Genomic DNA, 15,809 nt, shown 5'->3' with positions numbered 1-15,809 from the left:
GAACCAGTGTACTTGAGCACATTTTCTATCTGCATTCAGACCAAGGGCTGACTTTCTTCTCCCTGAAGTGGAAGCTGTTCCTGCCACGTGTATCTTTTGTTTGGTGCAGGAGCTGATTTTGACACTCAAGCTGCCAGGAGCAGAGCTGAGGAGGCATGCTTGCAGACAGGCTCTTCATGATCCACCAAATTCTTTTACTGTTTAGTCAGTGTTAGCCACTGACTCCAATGCTGAAGTGGCTTTTATGACAGTATGCAGGGCAGTAGACTTAGGACAATGAATTTCTTTTCTCGACCTTTCCCCTCCTACAAGAAATCGTGCTGCTCATGTTTCTTGAATTAAAGAAACACATGGGTAATAAGCCAATTTATCTTCCTGTTTCTGTTGTTTTCAATCTCTAATTCTCATTTTTCTTGTGGATAGGTAACTTCTAGCATTTTAAGTCTTGTTTGGAACTGATGCATGCATAGTTGGATGATATCTGGCATCTGACCCATCTGTAGAGGTAGGAAATGGTGGGGAAGATAAATATCCTTCTTGGAGTCCAAGTCCTGGATACTGAGCTGTCTCGTATACATATTGAAAGTCCAGTAAAATATGATGCTGATTTTTCAAGTATTTTTCAAAAGAACACAGCTTGTTCTGAAGTAATTAAACAGCCATTTTAAAGACAGTTCTTTGTGATCTGTGTAGTGCAGATAATCAGATATAGAAATATTGCATTGTAAAAGTGATATTTTAAGGGCAAATGGAATCTCTGAAGTTGGGTACTCATGCTTGGAAATGTGACACATTGCCCACAGAGTCTTGCTTGAAACAGATAAAAACTTGCCTGTGTGCTGATGAACATTATTCAGCATTTAGGTATTTGCTGCTGCAGCCTGAATTCACTTCTCTGGTTCAAGGAAGTCTCAGGACAAATAGAGTGTTTAATACTTACATTCTCTGTGCAAGGGATGGCAACAGAGCCCATTTGGTCCTTTGCAGACCTGCTGGTTGAAGGGACTGTACGTGTAGTTTGTTATTCAGCAGAAGCTGGTTTTGAGGCAGAAAAAAACAGTGGGAAAAAATTAGTGGCTTGATTTCTGGTTCCATAGGAAGGAAATATGTAATCATTCCAAAAAGCCTTGTGTGCTTCTTTGTCCATAACTTACCACTCTTGGTCCTCTCTTCTGATCTCAGTTTCTTTCTTCTGTCCCATTTGATGTGGGTTCTGCCCCTTCTGAGGTTTCACTGCCCTCTCCCTTCTCTCTGCCTTTTGTGTGTGTGTGTTTTCCAGAACTGCAAAGGCTTTGTGAACTTTTCACTTAAACATGAATGCAAGAAGAAAACTGATGGATTATAACCACATGAGAAATTTTCAAGCAGGTTATGGTAATAACAAATGCATCAGGCATCAGACAAACTTAGCAGTGATCACTATTGCTAGTGATGCCTGAGGTTATGCCCAGCATCTGATTGCTGGGCTAGCTGTGTTTATCAGTTGATTTCTGCTCTAAATTTGCAAAATTGTTTCTTAAAAGGGAATAGTTTGGAGTTTTTTTGTTCATAGGCAGACAATGTTCATGAGTCAGTTTATTTTGTGCTTGCTGTTCTCAAAGAGCAGTTGGCTTCTTTTAAAGACTGTCTTGTAGACCTCAGTGGATGAATCAAGTTGATGACAAAAATTACCCATTTAAGTCCTTTGGTTTAGTCTGTTATGTTTCTGTATTCTCCCACTTTCCATTCCTTATCTGGATCTGTGATTTTTGCTATCCTTTCACTTTTTCTTCTGTTTACTGGTTTTTTACCAGCTCTGCAGCAGGATGTACTGGTTATCTCTGCTGTCAAGGACCACCTACTTCACATTTGAAGGGAACTCATATTTGCTTCACCAAAAAGCACAAAGAAGTGTGTGATGAAATAACATATTAGAAATATAATTAATCATTTTCCGTAGTTCTATCTGTCTTAAGCTGGTACAGTTAAACTGATAAGAGTAGACAACTGCTTCCAATATCTTTATCCTATCAAAATGGCTCTATTGGATTTAAACTGACAAATGCTATCACATTCCAGTTTAGGATTTCAAGCCACAGTAATGGATCTGATCACATACTGAAACATTTCACATCACTTTTTTATTATTATCTCTTGCTAAATTATTCATTTGTGTGGCTTTCATTTCCTAGACATAAAAGCAACAACTGTACCTGTTTTTCAGTAGACACCAAAACTTCTCGGCTGTTTTTCCTCTTTAGGCAATTGTTTATCCAGTTATCTTCCAGGTTTGAAGTACTTTCCATAAACTTGTTTTGTTTTGAAGTGAACTAGTAAATCTGCACATGATACAAGGGCTGATTGTGAAAGGCTTACTAGGCAAGGCCAAGTGCACAGGAGCTGTATTCTTGGGAATTAAAAATCAAATGCCATGACTTAGTATTTAAGCAGTGGTGCAACAGATGATGATGACTGGGAAAGAAGATTGCAAACTGATTTGTTTATTGTCAATATTGTCCACTTCAGAAAAAATGTCTCTTTGGAATATATTAAGAGAAATATTACATTTTATATGAGAAAAGCAACTACTGCTATTCAGAGGACTTCAAACTTCAACAGAATTGTGGTATCAATTTTTTTGGTTATAACAATTTTTAAGAGGCAACTGGGAAATAAGCTCTATAGTCCAGGAGGTCTCTTAGGTCCTGTCTTGTTGTCAAATTGCAAAAAATTCTGAAAATAAGTACTCCCTATTTTTTTCTGTCCATCTTCCTCATATTAGGTTGCTTTAAATAATTGTAATTTATTGTTTCTCCAAGTGCAGTTCTGTGGTGTACAATATCCTCTTGGGGAGGTTAGTATGATATTTGGTCTATTTTAGGTTCACCTCAGAAAACCTATTCAGCTGCATAATCTCTGGTAATGATCTTGGGGAGAATAAAAGTACATGCTCAATTACAGGCTCAAAATTTTCCACTAGCAGCAGAAATTTGGATTTAGTTTCTTTATATCCTATCCCATTCCCAGCCAACCCAACTTACTTCAATTGTCTGAATTGAAAGGCTCTTCCAAACTGTACATCTCCAGGAAAGTGAGGTTAATTTCTTTACTTCTGTTAAACAGTGGAATTTTGACAGTACTATAATTCCAGTATTTTCAGTATATTCATCTTAGACATTTGACAGTAAGAAAAAGCAGGTTTAAGATCCTACCAAAATATCCTTTGCCTGTAGCATATCTTGATTCAAGAATCCATCTTCCTGCCATTTCATAATGGTTACAGAAATTAATGGTGTAATCTTGGGGTATGGGGCTTGGATAATGTTTCCAATGCATATGCCTTGAAAATTTAGTTTGAAATGTTTTCCTTCAGATTCTGCAAGGCAATGTAAATTGTGACTTGCAGAGTATGCTGTGAAAAACTCAATAGTAGTGAGTAACCAAATTGTTGATGCTATTGGAACAGAACAAGGTTCATCTTGGCTAATTTACAAGCAATCATTTGGTTTGATCCTGGAATCGTGAGGCATTCGTGTGTGAGTCTGGGGAGAGACAGAACTGAAGAGCTGAGGAGAAAGTGCAAGATGGAAAAAAATAGGATTTACTGTGTAAAGAAGGCAGAATGAAAGATGCATGGAGAGTGCAGTAGTGCAGCTGCAAAGGCACAGAGGAGAGGGGGTGTGTGCAGTGCAATGGAGGCAGGCTAAATTATGTTATAATTTGTATTATAAACAGAGCCAGTCCTAACCAATGCCATTGGATTGTCTTACACTTGCCTTCATAAACAGTTCTGAAGTGTCTTTCAGAGCTTCTCTATGAAATCTTTATTATATTACTGTAGACCTTTGAAATTCGGCGTGACAAAGCTGAAGGCCAAGGAATGCGCCTTCAAGCCGATCACTGGGCTCAGTTAAAATTTGGTCAGGAATTTGCTTACTGAGTCTTTGTGTTCTTGAATCCAAATCTGTTTAGAGATCAGTATGCTCAGCTGCTGGAGCAGCCAGATGTGATAACAAATCTCAGAGTTGTGTGCAGCCCCTCTGATGCAGAAGTGAGCCCAGTTTACTGTAACAGCTGGCAAAACCCCACAGCAGCCTTTGAAGGAGAGGATGTGATCCTGCCAGGTCCCTGACAGATGGACTTGGATGTCAGTGGTGGCTGTGCACAATCTTTGCAATCTGCTATGAATGCTGCTCCTTCACCTCATCTAGTGCAAGCCACTGCTTCAGTTCAAGAGTTCAAAGTTTGCTGGTGGTGCTTGGTAAGTTTTGTCTATTAAAAATATATGTTGGGATAGGGATGTTAATAGGAAGGAACAGACATTGTGGGCAAGCTGCTCTGGCTTGATTTGCAATCCAGCAATAGGAGAAGAAAGGAGGTATTTTTTTAAATCAAAACCAAAATACCCATCTGTATTCCATTCTTTCTGCAATTTTACATTTCTTCCCACACAAACAAACCAAACCAGTCTAACTCACCACCTCCCAAAAACACTCATTCTAAATGCTTGGGAAATAGTAATTTTTATATCTTACAGACCATATTTAGGGCACTCATTTCTGCCTGCTGAGCAAGTGGAGAATGTTCCTTTTTCCCAGATAAATAAGACTTTCATGTAACTAGATAAATATTTTTGTTTTCCCAGTGACCTGGCGATGACTCCTGTGCTTAAATGATGATGGAAGATAAGGGATGTGATGCATTGCCTGTATCAGAGTCCAGGGCTCCCTGAAATTTCCCAGGAACGCTAAGGACTAGGATTCACTGTGACAGGGGGAAGCAGAGGGGTGTTTCCCTTCATGATTTTGCCTATTTAGTGCAGATGTTTTCTCCCAAAGCCATTGAATGCAAGCACAGGCCTTGGGCACATGCTTCTCTGTGCAGGGTGTTGGGAAAGGCAGAGCTCCTCTGGACAGGAGGGTGGGGAGGAGATGTAGTGGCAGCCATAGGGGTGACTGTGAAGGACTGGGATCCTGGGCTTCACAAGTCTCTTCTGCTGAGATCACGTACTTGGCATGGCTGCTAGGCACAACCCGTTCCAAAGGGGAAACAAAATGCAGAAAAGCAAAGTAAACATGGTCTTGCTTCCACTATGGCGTAGAGCAGTTTATGTATTTGCTTGTTGAGTTAGTTGGTATTAATGGACTTTCATGTGTGTTTCAGTGTAGCAGACTAATTTTAAGAGGGCCTGATAGAAAACCTAGGCATTTGTCTTTTGTCGCACATCCCTTCCATCAGATAGAGAAGGAAATGGGATATAAATGATGAATAAAGCACATTTCTCAACTTTTCTCCTCATTGATTAGACCTCCCTTTAGCTTCAGAGACATTGTGCAGAATCTGGAAAACCACACATCTTAATCCAGCTTCTATTCAATTACAATATTTTTCTATTAACACCTATTACAGATACTATTACAATAGTATCTTCTTATCTTACGAGCTGCTCGTCTCTTGGGAGCACAGGGACAGGTGGGACTGGCATGAAAATAACTCAAACATGATTACAATCATTTACAGAACAATTGATTTTGCTGGAATATCAGAGCTTTGCTTAATTTACTTAACTAAAGCCATTGTCTAAATTGCCTAAGCTATCATGCATCTGGGAAAATTTTGTACAGTTGTCAAAATTATCTTGACATGTTTTTTATGGGAAGATGTTTATCCAATGACAGCTGTGAGTCATGCAAAGAAAGTCTATCCACTTTCACATCCTCAAGGAAAAGTACCTAATGCTTCAAGGCCCATTTCAAGGGCTTTTATTTTGGTAAGATTGTATTTGGTTGCTGAAGTCTTTGTCACCTCTGTGGATCAGAAATAAACACACTTCCAGGGAGATGAATTCGCTCGTGGTACAAATGCTTTTTAATAGGGTCAGGTTAAGTGAGCTGGAGGGGTAAAATGTTAAAAACACTGCACAGTCCTGCTCATGAGACGTGTTTCAGTCTAGGTCCTCCATTTCTATCATCTTGTTCCTTCTGGAGGCTGCCACAGCAGATTTGAGACAAGCCAAACTTGCAGCTTGTGCTCAGCAGGAGCATCTGGCTGGTGTTCCATCTCTTAAGAAGCCACTGGATTTCAAGGAGACAGCCTGGTTGCAAAGACTTGGGTGGCAATTTAAATTAAAAAAGCAGAGGCTGAATTGTCAGCAGGAGAAAGGAAAGGGGAAGTGTCCCTGTTTTAGTGGAGGAAGCCTCCCCCTAAGTTGTTTCAGAGGCTCACTCTTGCATCCAAGGACCATGATTTTTCCCTGGAATGCCCATGCAGCTCTTGCCTGGTTTCATCTGAATCACCATCGAGGATCCTTGCATGAAAATCAGTGCTGATTTGTAGCTTTTAAATTATGTTAAGTGTGGAGGTGAAGAAAAACATGTTTGCCACAGAGATTTGTGGAGGATGGATGGCAGACCCAGGAATCTCCTTCCCTACTGTTTTATTGCTAGAGAAGGGCAGCATTCCTGCCCCCAGGCTGTGCCACCATGCAAAGGATGCTCTTCTGGGATCGTGATAGAGTTCCAGGAAAACTCAGACACACAAATATTTCTTTTAGATGTTAAACCAAGATTTGGTTAGGACAATATATTCTCCACTCTTAATCTTATCAGTCAGTAAGGAAAGAAAATTAAATCCCAGCAGAAAAATTATTAAAACACTGTTAGGGAAGTAGAATTTATCCATTTTATGTAAGAAATTTTCCTTTTGAGACACTTAATTTAAAAAAAAACTCTGTACTGGTAATATTTTGTTCTTTAATAAAAGCAGGATTTAAAGATTTTAAAGATAAAAAACCCCCAAATCATAAATATTGTGTTCTGCATGACAGTACAAATATTGTTGGGCAAGAATGCACAGAAGGTTTGCAGTTACAACAATCAGTAAATGAATTAAAATTATATAGAATGAGGTGGGAAGCATTACAATTAAGAATGCTGCATCAAAGATTTTGATATCCTCTGAACAATTAAGGGAATTGAAAAATATAATTTTTTTTTTCCTCTGGATTAGGGTTATAATGTATTATGTCTCCACATGTAACTATGTATTTAAAATGTAAATTAGATAATAATTATTTGATTCTAAAGAAAGAATGAATTTATGTGGGGCAAAATACTTGCTTGGCCTTCGTCTGGGAGAACAGCATCATGTTTGAGGGATCAGTGTATATTGGGGCTGGAAAGGTGAGATGGTCACTGAAATGCACAGAATGGATGGCACCAGATGAATGTTTTTATTGACTGCAGTTCTTGAACAGAGATATTCACAAGTGGCATAAGGGCTCTTTTAGTGCTTTCAGCCAAAATACCACATGGCACTCTCAGCAAGTAACTTTATGCCAAATATAGAATCTAGTTGAAAGAGTGAAGTGGGCAGCTTTTGTTCCTTGTAGGCTCACCAAACAGAAGGAACATCAGAAAAGTTTCAGAAGTGTTTCTGCAGAGAGGTTTTTTGTTCTCACCATCAGCTGAAGAGATTTAGTGCATATGTAGAACATCACTCTCTAATACTCTTTAAAGAATTCTGCTGCTTTGCAATAGTTCAGCTATGAATTAGGGAGGCATTTAAACTTGTGACACTAGCTTCAGCAGCACTGCCCTTGTGTCAGAGAAGCCTTTGGAAGGTGGTGGCTGTAACTGCTTCTCTGTTCTGCTCGAGATCCAAGCAGTGGCTGCTGTACAGCAGCGGCAGAACAGAGGGAAGGCAGCACAAAGCACCTTCAGAAAATTTGTTCTCAGGCTCTGGTGTATTGATGCAATCTTTGGATCTTGCAGTTCTCTCTCAATACTCAGTAAAAGTACTTGCCACGTTTGAAATTGAAACCTCCTGATTTCTTCACCAGTACTTACACTGCTCTTTACTAGCCAAACACTGGGAGAAGACCATGTCACTTTAACTGTTTAATTATCTTTCTAGCATAATCTACAAATTTTCACTATCTTAGTACTCTGCTGGCTGTAGCTCTGGGAAATGAAAGATGTTGTTGTATATACAACACAAATACATGAGTAATTTGATCTTGGAGCCAGCTGATGTTGTCTTTCATTTTAATTTTCATTATGCCTTTGGCTCTGTAGCTGCTCCAATTTTTTTATTAGACAGTAGTGTATAAAGAGGCAATAGAGGGTTAATTGCTGTTCAGGGAAAGTGTTTAAAAAACAGCACCAGCTATATCTTATAGCAGTAACATTTTCTCATAATGTTTGTGCTTTTTATCTTTAGAATTTATCCATACTTCCAATTCATGATTGCACATATTGGTGCAGCACAATTTTCTTTTGTAATCATCATATTTTTGTTCTTACATTGTTTAGAGTAAGTGTGCAAGATTTCGTAATAATTTGTAAAGGTTAAAAAAGTAACTCTCAAAAGTAAAGATAATCTCATTGTCTTCCCCTACAATTAATAATTGGGCCACTTCGCCAATTCAATATACAACCACTTTGAAATGTAGCTTAGAAAGTCAAGCGTTAGCTGCTTTTAATCTGGCAGTTGCACTGATGATCACTTTAACAAAAAATTTGCTACTGGCTGAGTATCATGAGAGTTGGAAAGCTGAGGCAGAGCAGTGTCACACTGGAAACAGGGGGTTCATGGTTTGGTGTTTGTTGCAGGTTGTTTCCTAGGACTTTTAAATCTCCATATATGTGCTTTATTTCTCCTTGTGACAGTTTTATTGCCTCACAGTAAAAGCTTCAAAAGTAATTGTTTTCAAAACAGGACCTTATGAAAACATTGAAACAATATTTTGATTTAAATGAAAAATAAATAGAAAAACAGAATACAAGTTAGTGGTGTTGGAAACTAAAGGGAATAGCCTAATGATCTTAGATCAGAAATAACCCTGAGCCTCTGCAACAGAAGTGGACCAAAGCAGAGTAACTTGGCAAAAAAAACAGAAGCTGTGACTTTTATAATAAGCTATGATATTGCAAGGAATATGGCCCACCTTCTCATGTCAGTAGCCAGCCTTGTTTGCTCTGGCAGAGGTAGGGAACTAACTAAATTTATCTTGATGCTATTTCTCTTAAGCATGTTGTTGTCTCTTAATTACATATTGAATAGCATCTGGTGTTTGAAGGATTATCGAATAGAAACACAGCAGGGGGAAGTGGCAATATTGCTGCAAGCTGATACTTTTTCTGCTGTGGTGGTCTGGAGGCTGTCTCCTGGCCACTGAGACATCCTGCTTCTTCCTCAGCTTGGCCTGAGGTGCCCAAAACATCAATTTTGTAACACTGATGTCAGGCCAAATTTAGCTCTCAATTTTGATTTTGTAATACCAGGTTTTCATAACTCCTAGAACATGTGGAACTAAACTGTTTCCATCTCTTGTCTTTTTTCCCTTTCAGTCACCAGGGGAAAAAATTATTGAAAACAGTTTCCTGCGGGAGATTCAACAAAGGCGTTGCGGTGCTGTGTTTGTGCGATGAAATCAAAGCGACTGGAAACTGTTTTGTTGTCTGAGATTGAGGGATCTATTATTTCATAGCACTAAGGAGCCGCGGTGGTTTTTGAAAACCCCTCATAGTACACAGCTCTTCCTTAGGTGCTGAATCACCTTTGAAGAGCTCTGCCTTGGTAACACCAGGAGAGCAGCATTTCTCTGCCTCACACAGGTCATGGAAGAGTGAACGTGTTAGTTTATGAAATACTCAGATGTGCCAATACTGCAGGCAGGTTTATTAGCTTACCTAGGAGTTACATGTAATTAAATGGTCTTTATAAACTATTGTATTCCAGAAGCAGACAGGTAGGAATCTTCCTATTTTAAATCTCTAGTTAGGCAGGGGAAGGAAGTCAACTACAAAACAGAAAATTTTATCTTTCCATTGCCTTGAACAGCTCTTCGAGCACAGATTGTCTGAAATAGCTGCCATAATATGTTTTTACTTTTCAGGCCATGGAGCTTAGGGAATCAGATTTTTAGTATCTACATCATCTCTTTCCTCCTGGGACTGAAGCTGGTTACCATAGCAAAATGGCAAGGAAGCTGATAAGCAAGTAGTACCATTTGGCAAACAGGATATAAATTTATTTTGTTAAGACAGAGGACTGTGAAAAAAAATGGTCGTTCCTAGGATTTTTTTTTCCCTTATTGTGTTTTAAAATGGCTGTGTAGAAAATTATTGTGAACAGATATTGAACAAAATTCTCTTGCACACTAACAAGTGTGGCTGCAAATAAAAGGAGTTTCAGTTTTAAATCTCTGCAGATCTTTAATATTTTCACAGAAAAGTTACACAGTAACACAGATAATCCAGAGTAATTTCACTTCTTATGTGTCAGGATGCTGCAAAGATGCCATACTGTGATTTAAATGAGCTCCTGCTGAACAGAATAAATACAGATACCTGTCTCCCTGCTACTTAAAAATTACATTGCAACATAGTTTTTGTTCCAGCCTGATGAAGCATGGTCATCTGAGTCTGTCTTGTAAATCAGTCTGTGAGCTCCCTTGGGTTTGTGTGAAGTGACATCAGTGAGTGACAACAAGTTAAACTGCTTGGTGTTCCAGAAATGCTATCAATAATAGCATCAGTTCTGATGGTGTTTTTTGTACTCCCTGTCTCAGTGTCCAGTACGAACCACACGCCCTGAGCAGCACGGCCTGGCTGTTCAAGGCAGCACCACAGCTACTGTGTCTTTGTGCATGGACCCCACTGCGGGCACTTTTTCTTGGCACAACACCAGTTTGTCCAGAAAGACCTAAAAAGAGCTTATTTTCAGGGCTGAGGTGTTCCTCTTTCTACTGGGTCAATTCTTGATATTTAAACCACCTGTTTTCTCCTGTTCTTGGTGCAAGACTCGAGTCACTGTTTTGGGGATGTTTTTGGGGTTTGTGCTAGTGTGTAAGTGAAATGAAATCTCAGTGTCTTGGGATTAAAGCAGAAAACTGCTTATTTCCTTAAAACCTTCTTTGTTCTCAGTTTTATCCATTCAAAATACATCATACATGCTTATATAATTTTATATTCCCTGACAAATTTTCTAATCACTGCACAACTCCAGTAGTGAGGATTTGGGAGTCTTGCTGTAATCTGGACATGCAAAAGATGCTGTTTAGTTTTAACCCCTTTGAGCCCATATTAACCTGCTTGAATTTGTAGAAGTTGTGTTCATTGGCTGAGTCTCAATCAGTGCACATGGAGTGGGAACCGGAGTAAATCCTAGGAAACCCCTATTTTGACACCCTTTTTGAGGTATTTTCAATAAAATAAGCACTGGCTGAAGGGTTTTTTTATGCTAGGGGAAATTTTTCATCTTTAAAAATCATCATTATCGCCAAAAAATAGCATCAAATGCCCACTGAATGCAGCACTGGCTCAGGTTAACGGGGCAGGATTTGGGTGGGAGTTGATTGCTGTCTGTTCAACTTGTGGGAGATAGGTGGAGAACCTTGGATCTGGCAGGATCCATCCAGGCTTAGAAAGAGCTGAGTGAGAATACAGTTGTGAAGGGGATGTGTGGGTTTAGTATTGGGACTTATTTCATGTCGAGGTGTGTTACCTGCATCTTCATCACACCTCTGTGTGATCTGTGGGCTCTGCATGGAGGGGTACCCCAGCTGTAAGGGGTGAGAATAATTTCATCCTAGAAAACCTGTTGTCTGCAAACAGATCTGGACTGGTGACAGTCACCTGGGGGTGTCCATGACCTGCAGATCCTTGTACTGTAGAGTGGCACACAAATGTGGGAACATGGCCCAAAATGCAATGCTTGGATTCAGGAGCTTGGGAAGTTGGAGTGTTGCCATCTACTGGCAGCCATCCACAGAGAGGAGTCCCTCCTCTGGCTGTAGCTGATGGTGTTGCTTATTTTGAGCTGAAAGATGAGGTTTTTCTGCCTGTTTTGAGTCACAATTGTCAATAAAATAATTGTTGCTGTCCTGAATGTAGTCAAACAGTTGGAGTAATACCAGTCAGATTTTTATGGAGAGGTTGTTACTCCTGGGATGTGCGTCCATGTTTGAGATAGGGGCAGTTCCTCTCTCCTCCACAGTGTCCAGGTTGGTCTGGGAAGTCCTGAGCACCCCCTGTGAGCTCAGGGCTTGAGGAGTATCCTGCAGCTCTCCTGCCATTCAGAGTGTCTCCATATTTTCAGGGAATGGGCTGGACTGGAAACTGCTTTTTTTTATTCTGCAAGTAAAAAATTAATAAAGGCAAAGGATATATTTGGGGTCAATAGGGAATAGAGCAAAGATCTGTATTATTAAGAATCTTGGAGGTCTGACTTTTTCCCTGGAAGAGATGAGAGGTGTTTCAAGAAAGTCTGTCCTCAAAGGGTGATCCAGTACAGCTTGTGCAAGTCTCAAAAAGTCCTACTGGGACTGACCTCTGTTGAGAGAAATGTTTGCATTAAGCCATCAGTACAGGCTTTGAGGACTTTGCTTGAAACAAATACCAGCAATGGGCATGAATATTTTTTCCTTTTTGTTAAAAAATAGTTGGAAAATAAAAGGTTGCAAGACAAGTTTTCAGCAGAAGTTATGTGGCTGCTTCCTACAAAACATAACGTGCATGGGAGTAGAAGAGTGACATAGCTCTTCCTTCCTGCTTGTCCAGCTGAAACAGGCTTCAGACTTAGCAACTCATTTCTGTATTCATGCATAAAAATGTAAAAAACTTATGTTTTTATCTAGAAGCATAAAATTTTGAGTTGGAACTAGATTATAAAAACTGCTCTGCAACCTTGAGAATACCAACACTTTACCTTCAGTATTTTAAGCACTATTTCAAAATAATGGTCAACGTACCTTTGAAATGTTTTTGAGCCAGATATATAGATGCACAAACATGAAAATATTAGTGTTTCTCTGCCAGATCTCTCTGCATGAGTTATAGCTGACCTCCAGTGATGGAGCAATGATGCACTTTTAGATTGATTTGTGTCTCAGTAGTTCCCAGATAATAGATAACCAAAAGCAAAACTGCAGAATTACTAGTCAAATTGTACCTTTTATTTGTGAAGTAGTACACAGTGGAAAGAACATATACTTGAGGTCATATATGGAAGTTTTATATTTTAAAGACTAGAGGGTAAAATGCATTGAAATTAAGAGCCTGATGTTTAAGTATGTGTTGGTTTAAGGAGTCATGGAAGGGGCTGGATTCTGGCTGGTGCTTTGTTACCAATGGCAGTTTTCCAAAGTGTAACCAAGTATTTTTCTCTCTCTTTTTTTTTTTTTTTTTTTGTTGTTGTTGTTGTTGTTGTTGTTGTTGTTGTTGTTGTTGTTGTTGTTGTTGTTGTTGTTGTTGTTGTTGTTGTTGTTGTTGTTGTTGTTGTTGTTGTTTCTTTTTTGCAGCTGGTCTCCAATGTTCTCATCTTCTCCTGTACAAACATTGTAGGCGTGTGTACCCACTACCCAGCAGAGGTGTCCCAAAGACAGGCTTTCCAGGAGACCAGGGAATGCATACAAGCCAGGCTGCATTCTCAAAGGGAAAACCAGCAGCAGGTAAGAGCAACAGTTGGAAATAAAACATGAAAACACTGAAATACAATTAGCATGCAAATTGTTCCTGTAGGATGGCATTTGTAGGCTTCTTGCTTCATGAGTAATCCAGGCAAGAATAGGTTGTTGTTAGAGAACAGGATTTTTAAAGGTTTGAAAGAAAGCTCAGGGGTGTAGTTCTTGTCAAATACTCTGATGGACTTTTCCAGAGACAAGCAACATATCCAGTGGCGTGTGCTGTGTGGATTAAAATTACACAGTACACAAAGAGTCTGCATAGCTTTTTTGGCACCCATCATTGCTGCCAAGTGTTAAATGCAGATGCAACACACAGGCTTTGGACTGACCCTCTTTGTAAGGTCAAAGCCTGGCATGATTGTCAGCCAAGCCACTGCCAAAGAGAGCTGTAAGGCAGGCAGGAATTGGTCCACACAATGTAACATTCCTTGATCCCTCCAAAGAAGGTCCTCTTCCCTCCTTTCCCAAAGGTTCCTATCTGCTTACACACCTCTCTATATGTTACTGGCTTCAAATGAATTGTATTTGTTCAAAAAGTAAGATTCATCATCAGCTTCATTGGTTTTTTGCTATAAAAAGCCCTCTTGCTGCCAACATACAGCTTAGTTGTCAGGGTGCTGAATGTATCTGCTCCCCTAATTCGTTTGTGGGTTCTCTTGCAATGAATCTCTTGTGTCTCAGAATTAGACACAGAAGGTCTTCTGGGGCAGCTTAACTATTCCCTTGCTATTACACATCTCTGCTCTACACTACATCTCATAGTGGTCTGTTCAGTCCAATTTGAAATGAATCATGAAATGGGACTTCCATTTATCCCTTGGGAGATATCTCAGAGCTTGGTTGTGGGTTTGGGGAGAGGTCAGGGGAATTAAGCAGCTGGGGAGTGTTTGCATCTCTGTGGCAACTTAGTTTCATTTTCCTTCATGTCTCAGCCCATCTGCATCAATGGATTTGTATTTTGGCAGTGTTTCATGAGGTACCTCTGGCTGACATAGCTGCTGTTCAATCCTTACTGTGAAATAATGTGTACACGTGCTTAGTTGGTACTTTCTGTATGAAAACAAGATTCACACTCAAGACTCCTTTTTCCTTTGCAATGAATATTGTCTCAGAAAGATGAAATGAGCAGTCACTTCTCCTTCCACACCTTGAAGTGGAGGAAAGGACTGAGCCAAGGGAATGTGCCATTTTACTCATTGATTACAGCACTGTCCTCCCTGCTGAGAGGCTGCCTCAGCAGCATGGCTCAGATGCCTGTGCTCTGCTGGATTTGGGAACTTCTGTCTCAGCAGCAGCTCCCTGGAACAGTCCTGACAAATGCCCTATCTTGATGCTTTTTTCTTCTCCCCTCTCCAGGAAGTACTATACCATACATAAGAAAGCCAGGACACCAGAAAAACATGGTTCAAAGCCAGTCACTGCCAAGTGCTCTTCAGTCCCTGCAGCAGTAGCTGCGGGTCCTGGCAGCTGGAGACTCCTAATGAGATTATTTGCTGCCACAGCCTGTGCTGACATTGATCTCCAGGTTCAGTTCAGATGACTCCATGCATAATGCATGGAGATAAGCACGAGGTGACAGCAGACACAAATAAGGACAGCTCAGCCCACATGTCCAAACAGGGGTGGAGGAAAACACAACTGCACAGCCCAACTGTTATTTATAGTTGCTTGTCTTTTTCTGGAGATCGATGGTGCTCCTGTGTGCTGTTCTCTTTTAAAGGCAGGCAGATTTTCTCAGGCAAATGACCTTGTATTTTCCTTTATTAAGCACCCAAAATTAGCCTGAAAGTAAATAGAAAATCCAGAATGTCCAATGCAGAAAAGAGATGCCTTGTGATTTCATTACTTGAGATAACCCTGTTGCCCACAAGAAAATATCCTTGGATAAAAAAATCAGGTGCTCTCCACATTGTGTAGGGAGCAAATAGCATTTGAGTAAGAGATGGGCTGTTGGGACTGCATTGTCTTAATTCTAGCATTGCATGTCTTCAGTCTCTTGTTCTCTCCTTTTTTTCATCTCAGCATCACTTTTGGTAAAAAGTAACTGTTACTAAATCTGAGGAGAAATGGATAATCTTAAGATACCAAATATTCACAGTGATTTGAGGTCATCTTGGGAGAGGACTTCATAAATAGTTAAAATTTCTTTGCAGAGTCATTGTGGGAATGTGTGTGCCCATGCACAAGTGTATGTGTGTAAACAGGGTAGATCTGTGTTGAACTCCTTCATCTATCTGCCTGTTTTAGAGACTAGTTCTCCTTGGGATGCAGTTGTTTAATGTATAATTCAGTGGAACTATACTTGCATGTTATTTTGTAGGGTGAATTATATATGGATTTGCTCTTGTGTTTTTATCAGGTC

General features: G+C 39.8%; 1 protein-coding gene across 1 annotated transcript in view; it reads left to right on the top strand.

Moving 5' to 3' along the window:
* Positions 1 to 15,809, top strand: part of ADCY5 (adenylate cyclase 5) — a 205,763-nt gene that overhangs the window by 108,322 nt on the left and 81,632 nt on the right. The window contains exon 3 of the mRNA XM_041408507.1: positions 13,283 to 13,432. Coding sequence (XP_041264441.1) covers positions 13,283 to 13,432 — 150 coding nt within the window. The remainder of the gene's footprint in view (positions 1 to 13,282; positions 13,433 to 15,809) is intronic.

Source organism: Onychostruthus taczanowskii, unplaced genomic scaffold (genome assembly GCF_017590055.1).
Source record: "Onychostruthus taczanowskii isolate IOZ18803 unplaced genomic scaffold, ASM1759005v1 scaffold10, whole genome shotgun sequence".
In the NCBI taxonomy this organism is placed as follows: Eukaryota; Metazoa; Chordata; class Aves; order Passeriformes; family Passeridae; genus Onychostruthus; species Onychostruthus taczanowskii.
Note: the sequence above shows the minus strand (reverse complement) of the source record. Positions and strands in the feature narration are given on the sequence as shown.